The following is an 18876-nucleotide window of genomic DNA, read 5'->3' as shown; positions in this document are numbered from 1 at the left end:
AGGGAGGGGCTGGGCACTGTTGAGATGTAGTCGAAAATAAAACATGAATGAGTGGATTTGGCTTCGGAGCTTGACTCCATGCATACAGATCCCAGTCGGATGCTAATTGGCTTGTCTGAACTCTGACATGGTGTGTTATGCTGTCTGATGTCAAGAGACAGAGCGCATTATACAAAACCATAAACTAGACCAGAATCAATTATAAACCTGAAGAATGTGTCTGTGATGGTTTCATTGCAGTGCTTTGGGATGTTTATTACATTTGATACACTTTGTTTACACTATTTGTAGAAAACTCTTTCGATTATGAAAGTGAATGCACAGTGATAGCGTCTCTATTATCTACCGTGTACGAACTTCTGCAGATTTGAAAAACTACCTGCCACCGTTCTTTCAGTTCACCGATCATTTTCACTCGTTGTGTTGTTCTGATATTCCCCGTGCTGTAATTGGATTTGGTCCACAGAGAAGAGGCCTTTTTAACTGCATGAATTTGGTCAGCATGACTATTAGAGGAAGTACCATTACCCTCCGAGTCGCTATAATTGTCCTCTGGTACGGTACAGCCCGTCTTTCTAATGAGACATCAGTCTGTTGTAATAGTAGTCAGACCAGGACTCCCTGCTGCTAAAAGTCTCTGGCGGCATTGGCTCGTGGGGCTGACTGCTTTGAAACACTGACTATGATAATAACACCATATGAATATAAAAGAACCCATAAAGAGAAGAAATGCATTTTGAGTTGTGAGTGAAGTGATACATACAGTATAGTCTCCAGGGAGTTGATACGAGCCCTAAAGATTCACAGTTTCCCCAAATGTTCTTCTATGCACCAGTGAATCGGTAAGGCAATACTTTGGATGACCAGAATACTTCAAAGCTCAGCCTGTCTTCCATATTTGCCACAGATAGAAGGATTATAAGATCTGCTGTCATCATGTTAAATTACTCTTTGTCCTTTCCCACGTATCACGTACCTAATATATAATATCTGGAGAACAGTACGCAATGTCTTACCACACATAACTTTACAGCTTCGTAAAAACATTTGCACAGGGCGTATTTTATATTTAGTTCAAGTATTTTTTGAGGGGTATGACACCTACGAGTTTTACATCAGCTCTTTCCCTTTAATGTTCGTATTCTTATTTTCCAATCCATCTTTTGTGAAACACTGAATTCTGACTTTTCTGTAAAATAAATTTTGATTTTAATAATAACAATGTTGTGATACGTTTATCACAGCTGGAACTCGCTTTCAACAATTTGAACGCTCATCAACATATTTAACATTATTTTTTTAAATGTTACAGTACAATGTGCATATTCTGTCAAATTAAAATAGACAAAGAAAATCATTCAAAATCTTTGTCTGCTGCATCTGTCTACTTCAAAATGACAGAGTGCCCCGACTCCTCTGTTAATGTCTGATACTTTAAATTAGGATGCAGACATTTGAATATATCTATACTATTATATATATTTAAACTGCATCGACCATAATTGAATGTGTTGGACAAGTCATTAGAAACAAATTGATGACAAAATCGTGAAAAATTGGAATGACAAAGTAAAGCTGTAAGATCTGAAAAAAATGATACCGCTGGTACCTCAGTTGGTAGGATGAGGGTTGAAAGCTGTTGGTTAATATTAAATGGAAATACTAATACTTTTGTAAAGTACCTCAAATTCATCCTGGAGTAAATGTTCTTCCAATTCCATTATTTCCTTTTGCATATAGAGTAGTCAATCTTAATAAACAACTCTAAAGAAAATCATTCCTGCACTGACCCCCCCCCCCCCCCCCAACACCCCCCCAGTCTGTTGCACCTGTTACCATCCTCCGCTTTGACAACCGCTAGACAGCACTGAGCATTGAAGCCGACAAGCAAGTCATCCATGCAGGTTCTGTGAAAAGTGTTTCTTCTCTGACATGATTTAGTTGGAATGTATATAGTTTAATGTGCTGTGACATGTTTCTCACCGAAGAGTTACAACAGGAAAAACGTATTACAGTTTCAAAGGACACCACCAATAAAAGGACGAGAACACACTGAATGTCTGAGCCTTTTGAAGTGGAGAGAACATACTGTGTAGTGTATGTTGGCAATGCTCTTAAAATGCTGTCAACCAAATTCACTCCCAACATACGTGAATGCTTCTAACGTTCGTTCACTAGATCTGCAGCTTTCATATAAACAGAGTTGGTGGTGTTGCCCCCAACATTTATAACAGCACAGCACGACACATTACCCACAATAACTGTGGCATTACGATACAGGAGATCCTGTCAAGCCGAATGTAAACACAATTAGGATGAAACAGCAGATATTAATCATATAGTCTATTCATTATTTGCACGATGAAGTGTTTTTAGTTAAAGGGTTTAAGTATGCTAAAAGTATGAAAGTATTCGCATCAAAATATACTTTCAGAATTATATATCACTGGATTATATTTAGGGATGCATTCATGTTTACATTACTTTTATGTTGCTGCTGGTAAAAGTGGATCTCATGTGTACATCATAATATGTTAGTTGATTATATTTTGTGTTGAGAATGTAATTCTAAGTAAGTAGTAACTAAAAGTATTAAAAAAATGTAGTACAAAAAAAAAAGTACAATATAGTGTCGTGGAGCAGAAGTTGAAAGTAGCATAAAATAATATAAACTTTTACTCAGCAGGCTGGTGTATGCTAACAGGTGCTCGTGCCTAATGTTACCTTTCAACGCCTGTCACCGGAAAAGCATCCAAAGCAGAAGAACAAACCCAAATGGAGTCCTGTTGTCATCTGACATTATTAAGAGGTTTATAAGCAAAACAGATGTTTTTTTGCACCAAAGTCACTTCATGAAGCGACCATAAATGGGTTTTTTAATCATATCTGATGGAAGTGGTTCTTTATTCGACAACTCAAAATAGAAAATAAGTACTAAGTGTAATTGTGGCTTGGTCTGTGATACTATATCCGTCCATAAATGGTGGAAACAGGTCACCCTGAACTGTAAGAGCTTGAGAACGGTGTGTGTGTGTGTGTGTGTGTGTGTGTGTGTGTGTGTGTGTGTGTGTGTGTGTGTGTGTGTGTGTGTGTGTGTGTGTTTGTGTGTGTGTGTGTGTGTGTCTGTGTGTGTGGCGCACAATACTCTGACCATCTAATCCCTCACTATGAGCGTGAGGCCACAGATGTTGGCACTCCGGTGGATGGTTGCCTGGGACACTGGCAGCAATATTGCAGCTGACAGACCCCACTAGGTGTTGAGCACATCATCTACCAGTCCCGATCAATCACTCCCCGGGCTCCACTGCTGCTGCAGAGGCTACTTCCACCGGGGCGACAGGGGAGCGGGTCTGAGCCCATCTGGGTTTCACAGTAATAGCGACTAATATAAAAACAGCTACTGCAGAGAAGGGGTTGACAATGTGCATCATGTTGGTCGTCTGTTTTCATCTTTCGCATCGTGGCAAGCAAACCTTGGGGTCAGGATTAGGAGGAAGGCTAGATTAATATGGACTCATGAGAAACATTAACTGGAGCTTTGGCTGAGAGGCTCCTGCTGCTTTACAGGTGCTCGTCCGCTGGCTGCTGCAGCCAGCCATAGCTGGAGTGTGCACTGCAGTGTTCTTCTTCGTGCTTTGTTTCCTGTGAATCCTCCTGTTGTTGCTTTGTTTCCTGAAAAGAAATATGATTCTTATTTATAAGGGGTGACTTAGACATGAAGGAAAATACCAAGGACATATCACCCCCCATTCAGAATGGTGCAAGGCTCCATTGGCAATCTGCTTCTCGTTATTTCCATACAAAGCCTTGGACTAAGCTTGTTTTGCCATTAGCCAATATAAAGCTTTCAAACTAAATTGAATAAATGTCAGTGATGAAAATGTGCCAAACATTTAATCTGAATTCCGTTTTTATCCCACTGCTTTTAACCACCTTCAGCTCAGTTTAATAAATGCTATTATTCCCTGTTTTACCCGTAATGTCCTCTCTATCCAAAAAGGATGAAACAGTAGCTTTGTGTCTGCTGAAGAGGGGAAACACAGTCCGCAATGATTCAAACGTGTAAGAAGAGGTCATGAATATGAATGTCCTGTCTGATGTCCAGGGTTGCTTTAGGCTTGTAAAGCCATCTGCTTGCAACAGAAAGATTACAAACCTGCATTTCGGTAGGGTGGTGGTACTCAGGTTGGATTTAGAGGTGAACTTGGGGTCCACCGGGCAAACAAAGAGCTCGTTGGGTTGATGTTGGGGGTCAGTTGTAAAGCTCAAGCCCTGGAAACAGAGAATAATGAGAGATTTGTGCTTTCATACACACACACAGACGCATACACACAGAAACCCACAAAGACAATTTCTACCCACCTTTACCTAGAAAATGCTTTGAACAATCAGAAAAGTGCTTGCAGCTCTCGTATCAATTATGTCCAGCTCTTCAGTGCTACTTCATTTTTGCTTTTACGGTTCTCTGTGTTTTATTTCTTTCCTTTACTTCGTCGCAGGCACTCTCCCCGTCTAAGTGTCCGCCGCTTTCTCTCCCGTCTACTCCGATATAGTGTTTTTGCTGCTTCGTGAGCACTAGTGTTTTGAGGTAACGCTGAAAGGCTCATTCAGTCCCAGTAACAATGAATCTGTTGCCTTGAGTTTAATTCCAAGATTTGGAGTCAATCGTATTTCTTGAGATCACTTTATTAGTCGGCAAATGAACTCTGTAGGACTGCTCCACATGGCCAGACAGAAGCAACTGTTGAAAAGGGCCATCAGACAAAGCTGAGGCAGAGGTGATTGCCCGTGAATGGATTCTGAAAATAATTGAAAACCTTCCTTCATGCTCTCAAAGAAAAGGATTGTGCTTCATAGTCATTATCGTGAGGCATTCATGAGCTCACTCACTTTTCCCATAGATCTGTGTTCATTTGCTCGTCCATTCACACAGCCAGACACTCAGCCTGCTGTGTTTGCCTTCAGTGTGTGTGTGTGTGTGTGTGGAGCTGTCCAAACTGATTTAAATGGGTTAGTTGTCCAGTAGCTCAGTGCTACACACGGCGTGGAATTGCATTTTGTGACTTGAAAAGCCAACTAGCCAAATCAGCAAATCCTCTCTGGCGAGAGACCATTCACACGGTTGCTGTGCTCTCTTTAGACCATCTCCCATTCAGACACTGCACCACGCTTGTTCACAGCGAAGCCAGTACATCACATTATCCTGTTCATCTACAGCCAACTGCTGCTCAGCTTTGGTCTCACACACGTGGACACCAGTATCATCCAAATATTGCACCTGCTCTGTCGTACCCAGCAAAAGGAGAGTACACAAAGGATTTGTTTTTGTTATTGTTTCTAAATTTGATGACCATGCTTATTGTCTTATTGTGATAACCATTTGCATTGATGGAAAAGAAAATACCCTGCCTGGTTAGATCGTGTAAACTAATTAGTCTGTTAAGATGGCAAAAATAGAATACATGTTCCTGTCACATTTTAAAAATGTAACTTGTAATGGTTGATCCATTAATGAATAATTTCATGGTAATATAAACTGTCGCAGTGAAGGAAAACATTGCAACTAAATATGGTGAGTTGAAAATAATTAAATATTAAATAAATCCTTTGATTCTTGATTGGTTGATAATTTCATAAGCTGCAACTTTCATGCACTGTTGCACATCATTGCATGATATAGTTTTCATTTTATTTTAATCACACAGCGATCACTGTGTTTAAAGTTGTATCAGCTACAGAATGGCTTCATTTAGCTTGAGGCAATGCAATCTCCTGCAATTCAAGTAACTTTGTTTAAAATGACCAAAATGATCCTTCAACACCAACTGGTGCTTTGTTTACGTGTGTTCATTTCGAACAGATTGCTACATGGATTAGCAGGACGGATTCTTTCCCGACTAAAGTTCAGTTCCACTCGCTTTTTCTACAGCTTTTAACGGCACCTCATTCCTTCACAATAACTGCAGGTGGTGTATAAAAAGCTACTAAGTGGACCTTGAATTACGATTTCTTATTGGATTTTTTGTAAACTTTGTAATGCTGTTTCTGCAAATGTCAGTAGTATTTGTGATAAAAAGAGGACTAAGCATCATTTTATTTGTCTTTATCTCCAATGAATATTCTACAGGCTTATGGTTTTGCCACAATGGGTAGCTACAGTAAACCACAAACAAACACAGAAGGTTTTTCCAGGAGAGCTGAATTTGTGTCCCGTGCAAAACTAAAAGTAAGCGTTTTCAATAGTCGCTGGTCATGTGACTGATTTTTCACTCGCTAGTGACGTGAGTCGGTGTTAATTAGGAAGTGAGGTGAGTGCCATGTGAGTGAAGTTAACATCAACCATGCTCATTTCCTAAACCTAACTAAGTGGTTTGGTTGCCTGACCTTGGAGACAGAAGTTTATTTTGAAAGGACACCATACCTACCGAATCAATCTCCAATGCCAACGGGCACCAGCCATGCGGCACTATGCTATTTGACCAGTTTGGGGTGAGAATGTGTTGGAAATTCAACAAGACGGGCCAAACACCACAACGATGGGTCTGGGGACTGTTCGTTGTCTTTTCCCCTGCTGAAAATGATGCTTTTTTTTTCTTAAACTGAGGAGAATCTTCACAAAGAGCATTCATGAACAACCTTCATTCTTCTGCCGATATTGCAATCACCTGTCCTTTGCTGCTTTGATTTACACTATTCTCCTCTTTCTTATTCACTTCAATTATTTACCAATTTCCGCCTCTCTACCTTTGTCCTTCCTCTACTATCTGCCATTACTGCCCTTACACAAGCCTCAGCTCTCATCACTGTCTTTGTCCTTATCCTAACCTCTTTCTTTCTTCTTTTCTTTTCTCTCCTGTCGCCTCGTGTTCCTTATTTTCTCATTTCACCTCCTCCACCTGTCTCTTTCCTGTCATTTCCGTTCTCCAACTTTTACACAGACACAAGCTACAGAAGACTACCAGGTCAAGATCTGCCATTGTTAAGAAAACAAACAGAAAGTAGTATTCAGAAGCCTGCTCCCTCTCTCTTTCTGCCACTCCCTATAATCACCCTCCATCATGCTGAATCTCAAGTGCGTCGTGGTATTAGTTTGGCTGCGTCGGTTCTGCTCAGGGGATCAGCGTATGGTTCAGTTCTCCACTGTAATTGGGCTTTAAAGCCACTATGTGTAAACTCAAACGCTTTCCAGGCAAAATAAACGGTGTGTTGTCAGCAAGTGACATGTCATTAATTAAGCTGAGATGATTGCATTTTTCTTCGTGCAGAGGAACAGCCACATCACTGCAACGTATGTATTGTGTTGGAAAATGTAGGTTGCAGCTATTCATTCCGTAGCAGTGCAGGAGCAGTAAGCCCTCTGAAATCTCAACAGGATTTCTGCATTCCTTAGACACTCACAGCTTAGTATTCTTTGAGATTCCCCACTCCACAAAGACATGCGAAGACATGAAATGCAATGCAAATTTGCTTTTCATTGCTACTTTCAACACAATGTGACGTTAGCCTGAAGCTAAATGCAGTTCACGTCCCAACACTCAAGGTTTCACCCATTCATTTAACCTTTTTTAAGCTCCACTCGACATGCGTTATCATCATTAGGGTGCATTAGGATCCAAAGAAAGGACCAATCAAATTTGCCCTCCAGTGTTTTTTAAAAGATACAAAGACTTTCTCCGTTTCGATTCAATTTTTATTTTATCTTTGTGTATTTGTATCTGCCTGCCTGTGTCTGTGTGGTGGAATGTTTTCAGAATTCAATCTTAGACTCAGGAGTGAAAGTAAAATGTGCTTGCATCATCCCTCACACATTTGCATCCCTTTTTTGGAAGGGCTTTACGGTTTGCCTCAAACTAGAGTTACTAAACTTCTAGTGCTACTTAGTGACAGGTCAGTAGATTTTCTATGGCTGCTCCCTTTAGTGTCATTTCAAAATTCTCAGTGTAATAAAATAGACAATTTTATCTTCCTAGTGTGAAGAGGATCACGTGGGGAGTGCTTGATAGGGCGAGAAAATTAAAGTTGAATAAAAGTCAAGTCAGTCTTAATCATCTTCAGGGTCACATTGACAAACAGCCACGCCCTCATACTTATTTTAAACTGTCAGACAGTAAATGGCCACATTTATTCAAAGATATACATAATCTCTCAGAAGAAGACATGCACAGTTTATTGCACATGTATTAAATGTACTACATATAGAAGCGTTTTGTTAGTACGTCAAGCTACAGTAACCACAGCACCAGGCATAAAATGGCACACAATGATTCATAATTAGTTGAATTCAGATGATGACTAATTCATAATGACACCATAACTCTTTTTTTTAAGGTTTGTTTTGGTGTGAAGTGAGTGTGAAGTTGAGTCTCTCTCTGCACAGGATACTTATCTGTTCAGTCTGCTTGCAAACAAAGCGCAGGTGCCTCTCCTGTCTCTGCCTGATCATAATTAGAGGAGCACAGCTGTCGTCTGCACCTCTGCTGACCCTTTTCTCACAACACTATTGATCTGTCTTGTCGGGGGCCGCACCAGCAGAACCGCCATGTGCATATCCAAATCCACTGTCTTGTCGTCGGGAAGCAGCCTCTTGATTTGATCACTGAGATGAAAGCGAGGAAAAAAACGAGTGACTCCCAGGTGAACAGCAAGCACAACGGATTTCAATTTTGCTGATTGTTGTCATCAAGGTTATGAAGAGGGACTCTGCCCCGTGTTACAATGTTGCTTTTGTTTCATCTTTGTCAGCTCTGTCAAGAGTTTTCTCTTTTGTGGAAATGGGGACAATACTCAGCTGAATTACTGATCTGCCATTTTCCCTCTCTGAAGTGAAACTGAAGAATATTTCAGTGTTTCGTCTCTCCATTTACATGTTTGTCTTTTACTAAAAGGCCAAGATTTGTTGGCTAACTGTTTGCCAATCTTGTTGTGTCAAGTTGAGCTCTGTTTTGTTTGAGTAGTGTAAGTCAAATATTTGGCTATATTCCCAGAACTGGACTAAGTCCACTGTTCGATTTTAAACAAATAATGAAAAAAAAACACATATCCAATTAAAGCTCTCTATTGAACATTGTGGATGCAACAATAAAAAATAAGCACAGATAGCATTGCCTTTGTGGGCATTTCAGAGAATATTTACGGGTAAATGTTTAATTTAATCAGGAGGCTTGAATCAGCTCCCCAAATCAAATGAGTGGTTTCTGTCTTTATCGTCACTGCTTACAATAATACCAGCACAGCTAGTAGCCAAACAGGGGAAACGCAATGCTTTCTTTTTTCTCTGAGACATTTTGCTCTGAAATAGGGCAGTGGAGCAGGGAACAGGGCTCTCTGGAGGACAGGAACAGTCAATGAGATAGAGAGCTCGTGGTCAATGTTCCACTATTCTAAAAGGCACCATGGGATCCGCAGCCCGCTTCATCCTTATCACTGGTCTGCTACTGCTCTGACCGCAGGGACCTGATGCAGGATCAGGCAGAGACTGGTATGAGCCGGAGGCCTGAGATGGAAATTGTTGGTTGGGCCACGTTGACACTCTCTGGAGTCTCATCTCTTCCCTTTTCTGTCCCAAAATATTTCCCTGTCTTTTCTAAATGCCAACAGCTGGTCTCCCAAATCCCCCATAAACCTTTTGGTTCGAAAGGGGATCAGGTAGACATAATAGACTACCACCTGCCCTCCTCCATCTCCTTCCACCCTGGAAAACCTTGCCAGCTCCACTCTGGCATTCCAGCCTTGGCATCACACTTGCTGACTGATGGACAATGTCTCCAACAGCATCTGCTCTCTAATGCTCAGCAGCCAACATAATTATTTGGTTTGCAGTATGTTACATCCAGCCATGCTTCATACGATGTGTTGTGCTATTGGTTGGTTTTCTACAACTGATGCTCTCCAAACTAATATTCTGCGTCCACTTTTTGATGGTAAACACACTGTTCCCCGTCTGGCCTCTGCAGAGCTTGTATTCCGCTCACTGAGACGAAATGGCCGCTGTGGCTGGACAGCGGGCAGTGGTGATGCTTTTTTAGGACAGTTAAAGTCTTTCTGCCAAGCATGTGTTGTATGCTAATTGATAGCAAGGTCAACCTGCGATAATGTAAATGGGTTACAATGGGTTAATGGGTTATTAGGTTCACAGCGGACAGGTAGCAGGATGACTTGGACACTTGTCAGCTCAACAACCGAGGCAACCCAGAGCTTGTTGTACTGGATGGAGGGGAAATTAGCTTTCACCTTCAGTCCAGCTCAGAGCAACGGTCGCCTAACTAATGCCTGGTTGGATTTGAAACTACCCTTCTCGGATGTAACCTTGAATTTCCCATTGAAGAGGGGTTATCGGAGGCTATTGGTAAGCTTACACAAAGCAACGAAAACCCCCTGGCTGTCTCCAACAAGCAGCTAACAGTGCTTCTCTGGCTAGGCAGTTTGTAAATGTGCCGGTTTGTTTAATTCCTTGTTTTATGAGCTAATCTAAGCAAATCAGAGTGCAGGCTCAGTGTAATTCAGGCAAGTATATTGTAGGCACATTCAAATTGGGTTGAGGTGTTTTTTCTGCCAAACAAAGGGGCGTCCTTTCCCCCCACTGCTCAATCTGTGTGTGTGTGTGTGTGTGTGTGTGTTACTTGTGCAAAGCCTGTGTCCTGTGAGAGCTTCCTCATTAAACGCCTGTCAAACCTCTGTCTGCAGACCTGCCAGCCTTTCTGTCACACTGCAGGAAACACACACACATACACATGCATGTTAAATACATTTCATTCATTCATTCATACACACACTCTAAAAACACAAGGGACAGAGTTGTACCTTTTGTGGCCGTGCTGTACAAAGAGGTACAACTCCGTCCCTTGTGTTTTTTGTCATTACTGCGGCTGAGTATCGTTTGAACATTTTCAAGACATGGCGACTATATGCTTCCTGGACAACACTAAACTGTTTTACATCTGCCTTTAACAATTTAAGTCCAAAATAATAACAAGATCATGATTTAAATTTGGAAATCATGTTGACAAAATATCTAATCATAGAATAAGTACACTTAGTCCTGCGCAAGCCCAATTTAAATGGGACACTTCATCGCAGAGGCATTCTGGGACTTTTTGCCAGAGCACATGCATTGTCATCCAGCAAAGTGCTCCTTTGACCAGTCAAATACGTGCAAGCACACAATCCTATTTTCCTTATGTGAATGTCAGATTTCTGCTGTTTACCGTATGATCGTAATGAGAAAAGATGAAGTGATTGTTGCCTTGATAACTTTGAAGCTCTGCAATGTGTTGGTGACTTATAAGGACTTTCTGGATTGTATTTCATCGTCTTACTGAAACAGCTACCACCAATGCACACACTTGCATTTTTTAATAGAGTGCCGTTTTTGATACTTGATGAGATATAAGCAATTTTAGTTGCCGTCCAAAAAGTCCAATACTGATCATTACCGAATGACTACAGCATAAACAACTTGTATGTCTTACTTGCGAATAAGTACTGCATCTTCTAAGTAATGAATGAGAGCCACAATAATCTGCTTTAACTTGAAATGTATTCGTAGCCCACAGAGACCCATCAACAACAAAGCTAAATGCTGATGTTGTTATTAAATCCCCTGGAACTGTATGCCAAGAGAAATAAACCAATAAAGTGGGGAACATGAGACAGATTGTCTTTGACAACAGAATCAAATTCCAAACTGCTAAATTCAATGAGACCATTTAATGAGTGCTGATTGTAAGCATTCGCCATTCCTCACTCTCCGTTTATGTCTGTTATGTGTGTTTACCTTTTCCCTTTTTCCTGCCCTGCACACGGTTTCCCCCGTCTCAGCCTCGATGTCGCTCACTTCATTGCTCTCTTCTTCTGTCAGTCAGACTGTCAGTTTATCCTTCTCTATGTTCCCTCTCTTTCACTTGCACTCAGTCTCCCTGTCCTCCCCCTCCCTTCGTCATAACCGGGTTATTTAGTTTTGTTTACAGTGAAGCATACCGGATCATTAAAAGAGGAGCGGTTACCTTGGGCTTTTTTGTTTGCCTGAGATTTTCCTCCCCTCACAATTTGCAGATGTGATTAGTTTCACTCCCACACCAATAGACTGCCTTGAGCAGATGCTTTTTAAAGACACTTCCATCTCATTTTGAATTACAGCTCGTTTACCAGTATTTACAAGTTGTTTACATTGTCTCGAATAATTGTCTGTGCTTTAGCCAAATACGTAGATTAACACTAGAAAAACGTACCTGGCTTTAACTGCTGTCTCTACTGATAATGTTGCAATTTGCGACAATAATATTTGTACAGAATGGAGGGCATATTAATATTCTGAAAACGTTTAACTCAGTCACATGCATGTACAATAACATGTACAATAACTGGCTTTTGATTAAGTTGAAAAATGGCAACTGTTGATCAGGGGTCACTAAAAGGCGGACCACCGTCTGTATCTGGACCCAGAGACCTAAAACCGATAGACAATTGAGAATTATTCATTTTTTGATGGAGCGCTTTATCCGGCGCAGCTTTTCTTGCCTTTAATGCACTCGTTCAGCGATCCAGGAAACACACGGACCAATTACATGCGTTGTAAATCATCTGGTGCTACTCGGCCAATCGAATGTGTGTATTACACTAATTATCCCCCTCGACTCGAGTGAGATAAACACACACACGGCAGAGCCGGAGAGAGAGACCCAACAGTGGGAGAGCACACTGTATGTATATATTTGGCACTAAATCATCGCGCAAGTTAGACATTATTGTGATGTTCCAGACGTTTGCATGAGGAAATTCTCTCGAACTGCACCTCATTAAATTTGAATTGCTGTAGATGGCAGGAAGATGAAGCCAGTAAAGCACTGTGAGCATGCAAAAAAATACATCGACGTTTATAACCTTTTAAGCGGCATTAATTGCACAGTTAAAACTGCAGGGAACTCAACATTGACATATCATCGCCATTAAAAGTTATTGCGATGAACGTGTTCGCAAATGGTTGTTTTAATATCAAGCAGGCACGGAGCAATATTTGAAGATATGTTTCTGGCTTGACTCTCCTTCTAGCTCTGTTTTCGGTTGCCAACTCCTGATAAAAACATCTGGCTCGTTATCGAATAAATTTGCTGTCACATTCTCCCGCTATAGTCGCTAACATTATCTGACATGTTGTGCTGGGCAGGTTACACACATTTATTTTTTTTAAACGATACTGATTAGTGCAGCTTTAGCAGTTACCACAAACAGAGTGCCATTGTCCATAACAGTGAATCAGAAAGTCATAACGTGTGATCAGATGAGCCAGTGTGCCATGTCATTGACTGAGTGGTTCGTACCAAGGATTGCTGGCGGAGCAAACGTGTGAGTTCCCTGCAAAGCTGCACTCAAAGTGATGCAGCTGTTCGGTTCAGAGTCTTTGAAACTGTGACCTTTAAAGACGCGGGTAAGATTTTCCCTTTTTATTTTTGGGGAAATTGACCAGCAGAGTAACTGATACTAGCTGCTGCTGGCAGATAAGAAGAGTCTGGCAAGCGACTTTGATGTGGCAGACAACTTGCTGCTCGTACGGTAATGTGGAGATTGATTTTCTTTGCTTCGAGAATCCCTGTTTTAACTCAAGTCTTGATTCAAAACACTTTGTCACTTCACCACATGAGGAGCCGTGACTGCCACAGTTTAACAAGCAATTAATCGTCGTGCTCCAACCAGGGGGAACTGTCTTCAGGCGTGATCTATAGACATAATGTCCTCTCTTCCCCTTGCTGTAGGCTATTTGAGCTCTCTTGTCGATGCCAAATGCCAACAGTTAAGTTTATAATACAGTGGGAATAATTATGTTTTGGGCGAAATGATGATTATGTCTCGTTAAATATTTGTGAGTTAAGGCTACATGCCGTGGAAAGAATCAAGTAATTCCCCTGTGTGTGTGTGTGTGTGTGTGTGTGTGTGTGTGTGTGTGTGTGTGTGTGTGTGTGTGTGTGTGTGTGTGTGTGTGTGTGTGAAGATCCGTGAATTTGTGTAAGCTGCTTTCTAAGCCCCCCGCTGCCTCAGATACAGACTATCGAAGCGTGTCAGGTTTCTAAGTGAAAGGGGTCGGGCAGCACCAGTCTGCTGTGCTGAAAAGGAAAGAAAGAGCGCATGGGAAAAGGGGACAAGTGGGAAAAAAAGAGTAAACAATCTAGGCAACCCAGAAAAACAGCAGAGAAGGAGGCAAAAATGAGAAAATGGTAGTGAGGAATTGTACAAATGCAATAGGGAAGATGAAGGACACACCTGAAGAGGGGCACATTTCCCCAGTGGGCTGGTCGGCTATTACCCAGGTTTGAGGACTCCTTGAGAAGACTCAACCGCATTCCAGCGTGGGGCTGTCGGTATTGGCCTCGCCTCCATCCATCCAGACACCTAGGGACTCCATTACACCCTGATGGGCAGGGATGGAAAACCAACCAAGGGGATATGGGGACGAGGGGGGAAAGCAATGTATGGTACGTTGGGAACCACACAGACAGGCAATCTGCCGTGATGTAGAGGCTTCCTTCCTTGTCCCTCCTCTCAGACCAAGCATGTCCTCCCGCATCCCCTTCAAGCCCCACTGCGCTCTACTGCATGCTTTGGCAGCTTACCGACCCGACACCTGCCACACTCATTCGCACACTCCCTCTACCCGTTTTTTTCCCCCTCCCGGGCTCACTGTAAGCCCTGGCAGCATGTATCCATTCACATCAACTCGTGAAGAACTGAAGCAGAGATGGATTTCAGTGGAGGGAAATAGATGGGAGACTTGTTTGAATTGGGGTGGAATGTAATTTATGATTTTCCTGAAGTTCAGCAGATTTGTTGATGGCTCCAGTCCGGATTGGTTGCTCAGGTCACGTTGAAGGCTGCAAGGTTAGCTGCAGTGTACTTAACCTCCCTTCTGACAGCGCAGACGTGCCTGTGCTTGACATACCTGTTAGTGCAGTGGGGGTGGTATGATGAATTCATTAGATGCGGCTAAGGAATACAGATATTTATATAGCTACGGCAAATCGACGCTGTGAAAACCCCGCAATCAATCTAAAGATTGTGTGCCTCACAATGGGGCTCGGATAGAAGTATTTTGTGTATTTATTGATTCTTACTGAAGGCTTGGCTGGCTTTCTTTTACGTACTCCTTGTGTCTGATCTTTGCTCTGACTACTGACACAAACACATGCACTCCATGACTTAAGTTTCTGCTCTTTAATATGTTATTTTTACCATTTTAAAACAGCTATATTCAACATTCTGAACATGTAGCAGCAAACAACTATAAGTTATGTGTAGATATCGTGTAGTAAATGTCTAAGCGTATAATTAATTCGTTCACAAAATCACAAAAATGATTCATTTTGATACTTTTATGTACTTGTTTAAATATATTTGTTAGTCCAATTCTTTTCATCTGATATGGATGTAACTACCCTCAAATTACATGTGAGAGTTCGCACTTTAACCTTCTTGTAACCATTTTATGTTTATGTGCTGGAGTAAAAAGCCAATTCTCCCAATTATGATATATGGAAAAGTCCTTGTAAAGTAACAGCGAACAGTTTTAAATGTGTTTGACTAGCTGAGTGGGATGAACATGAAATGTGTCTACCCGTTTCTTGGTAATATTAACATCCCCAATGAAACGTTATTGTGTAATATTCATAAGCACCAGATTTCATTCCCAAAATAGAACAGATATTATGTTGCTGTGATATTTGGTGCGTGTTCACATTTGTTATAACGGTTCCAGCTCACACACGCAGCTGAAGGTGCTCCTCAGTGAGCCGGGGAAACAAATGTTTTGTAACAGTGGGTGAGGGGGTGTTGTACTGAAGATTTCTCTAACAAGGGCTTGTTCGTGTGGGTGAAACCAAGATATGTTTTCTGATCCATGCTCGTACTTCACATGAGTCACTGAAAATATATGTTTTCTGAATATGCACACTGCGGCAGACCGCTTAGCTTATCCTTGCTTGTTATTCATTATAAAAAGGTTGAAAGGATTTTTCTGGCGGTTTTTCTCACTATTTGATATTTTGCAATTTACACTTTTCTCTTGTTGTGATTTCTTTTTGAGGTTGTTCTGTCTGCAGACGTCAGCTGCATTTTTTTTAAACATGAACATTGATGCGAAATGTCGATCTACTGCAATTTATTATATGGTAGTCTGACATCAGCGTCTCTGTGCAGGTGCCCTATGTCAAGGTGGCTCCGGAGGACATTCTGAAGGTTCAGTACCCCCGGTTCACCACGCTGGACCTGAGGCCAACCAACACCGACATCAGCCTGGCTGTGGCCGGCCTTCTCACCTTCTTTAACGGCACCACAGCCTGCCTCATCTGTGCACAGGCTGACTGTGAGTAGAGGATTCACACCGTCACAACAAAATACACAATCACACACACACCTGGGGAGAATGTGCCAACAAAGTGCAACCATTTTTGTTTAATGTCTGCTATCCTGCAACACATGTTGGCGCACACAAACGTATCGCACGCACGCCGACTGTGTTCGAACAGATGTGTTGACATGCTCCCGTGTGAAGCAGCTGCTGCTCTCCACAGTTAGAACTGCCTCACAGCAACCCGCCCGACGTCTGCATCCCAAAATGAATCACATTCACATCACTCTTTTTCAACATCTCCATCATGCATGAATTAAAATAATGATAGAGCACGTTAAGCTGTCATGTATACTCTGTCTTCAACTTTCAATCTCATCTGTGTACACCGCCTGCTGATGATGAAAACACATCTTTAAGACGGAGAACAATGAAGGGGGATGAAGTTTGCAGCTGTATCCACCAGTGATCTGACCGCCTCCTCGTCAAAGGCGCTCGTTAGATTCTAAAGATACTAAACTGAATGACCTTAAAAAAAAAGCTTAAAACATCTCCTCGAGGGAAGTTATTTTCGTAAATAGAGAGGAAGATTAAATCACGGCCTGTTCCCACCCTCTTGCAGTCCAGCAAGCACTAATTACAACTCCCGAGACAAAGGCAGCGTGACCCTGAGTGGCACCAGCTAACCTTTTTCCTAATCAGCACGAGGCTTTGAAGAAAGGAAATAGGCTCGAGACATCAACCATGTGTCAGACAGCCCAGAGATGGCAATGAGCCACTGTGAACCGCCCGCCCTGCCGATCTTAACTCTGTTCTTCTGCCTTTCAACTTCCTCTTTGAGTCTTGTTTTATTTATAACCTTTAAGAAGAGATTTGTCCCTTAGAGTTTTGCGTATTGAACCTCAACTTGTGGGTTTTTAGACAACAGTATGTTACAGTAAGTGTATGCAAATGTGAGGCTACCTTTTTTTTGAAACAATGTTTCCACTCTTTTGCTCGTTTGGGCCCAAAGTGTGTGACTGTTTGCAATGGGCCCATTGCTTGGCCCCCAGAAGTGCTGCTTTCAGCGTTGTTAAGAACCGTCAAGTACAACTACATACACACAGACAGACAGAACTTCCTTGCTTAATAATTCGATTTGCCAAAGATAGCATTCTGTTGTGCGGAAATTTAAAAACTAACTTACTAAAAGCAGATACTATATATCTAATGGAAGTTTAACCAAACCCTACTCCATAACCCATTATAACTGCAAGGATCGAGAATATATCATGAGTTGTTTTCCCTCTAGGTGCTTCTGTACCTGTCAGTCATTCTTCCAATTCAGGGCTTCTGTGATATTTATCCAACCCAGAGTTGATTAATACAGCTCTGGCGAGCTTTCAGGCACCCTCTGACTTTAATATTGGTGAGTTTGGAGAAAAGAAACAGATTTTAACATGACCCTTTTTTTCTTCCCTTGGATGTGTGTGGGGTGTGCAGGTTAGTGGTGAGGTTCTTACTTTGTGTGAGAGGGCTAAGAGAGGACTGGAAAGGAAATGAAATGAAATGAAAATAAATGAAATGAGGGAAGATGAGAGGTAGATAGGAAGATGAGAGGTAGATAGGAAGATGAGAGGTAGATAGATGGGACCAAGAGGAGTCCGAAATGAGAGAGAAGAGGAGAGGATCTGATTCGCCAGAGGTGAAATGTAGTGAGTGGGGTGAGGAGAGGGGAGGAGGTAACTACGCTGGAATTATACATTGGCAACAAGAGGGAGGCAGTCCAGGAAATGACACGGTTGTATTGATTGCACCCTCTCATGTGACCCTCATTCATTCAATAGAAAATGCGGCAAATGGCAGCATGCCTGGATGTGTGTGTGTGTGTGTGTGTAAGTAAAGGTCTGTATTCGTCAATCTGATCAGCTGAAACCCATCTGACTTTGGCTCCGGCTTGCTCAGCTCCACCGTCCCCGTCAGCTGACGCAGTCATTTTGTTGGTCGGCAGCCTGCTGTCGGTGGCTCGTCCACATGTGCCGGCCTCATTAATCACCCAAGCCAGAGACAGCCTAATAGAGCGTGGCCAATTCATGGATATTTTGCAGCCATGGCTGAGGAGGCGGGAGTGGAGGTGGAGCCATGCCCAAAGGCACTGTGCACACCAGGACGGACATTAATCTAGCTAACCGCCACTATCCACGGCGACGCAGCACTATAAGTCTGGCCCAGAATACGGTCCAGGTGGTTGAATTGTTAGGCCTGCTGGGTGGCCCCACATGTTGTGTGGCTGTAGCTTTTTGTAAATGAAATGAGACACGTAAAAATGCACACACACTCGCACGGGACTCACCTGCATGCACAAACGTACACTGTGTAAACCAAATGCATTCACATGCATGCTGTTCCCTCTCTCCCATGCACACAAAGGAGTGCACTTTCATGAGTGAGGTGATTGGTGCAGCTGTCAGCAAAGGGAACATCCAATGAACTCTGACTGGAGCTGCAGTGCAGGTACAGGATTTCTTAGTTCAACAAAACAGTCGGCCTCAAATGCTTGCAAA

General features: G+C 42.2%; 1 protein-coding gene across 2 annotated transcripts in view; it reads left to right on the top strand.

Annotated features, from left to right (window-relative positions):
• grik4 (glutamate receptor, ionotropic, kainate 4) overlaps positions 1-18876 on the top strand; it is a gene marked incomplete at its 5' end in the record, with an annotated part of 129517 nt that overhangs the window by 33646 nt on the left and 76995 nt on the right. For both annotated transcript variants that reach the window (XM_079272652.1, XM_079272651.1), the window contains one exon: positions 16183-16348. In XM_079272652.1, coding sequence (XP_079128778.1) covers positions 16183-16348 — 166 coding nt within the window. The remainder of the gene's footprint in view (positions 1-16182; positions 16349-18876) is intronic.

Source organism: Melanostigma gelatinosum, assembly GCF_949748355.1.
Source record: "Melanostigma gelatinosum genome assembly, chromosome: 7".
Classification (NCBI taxonomy): domain Eukaryota; kingdom Metazoa; phylum Chordata; class Actinopteri; order Perciformes; family Zoarcidae; genus Melanostigma; species Melanostigma gelatinosum.
Note: the sequence above shows the minus strand (reverse complement) of the source record. Positions and strands in the feature narration are given on the sequence as shown.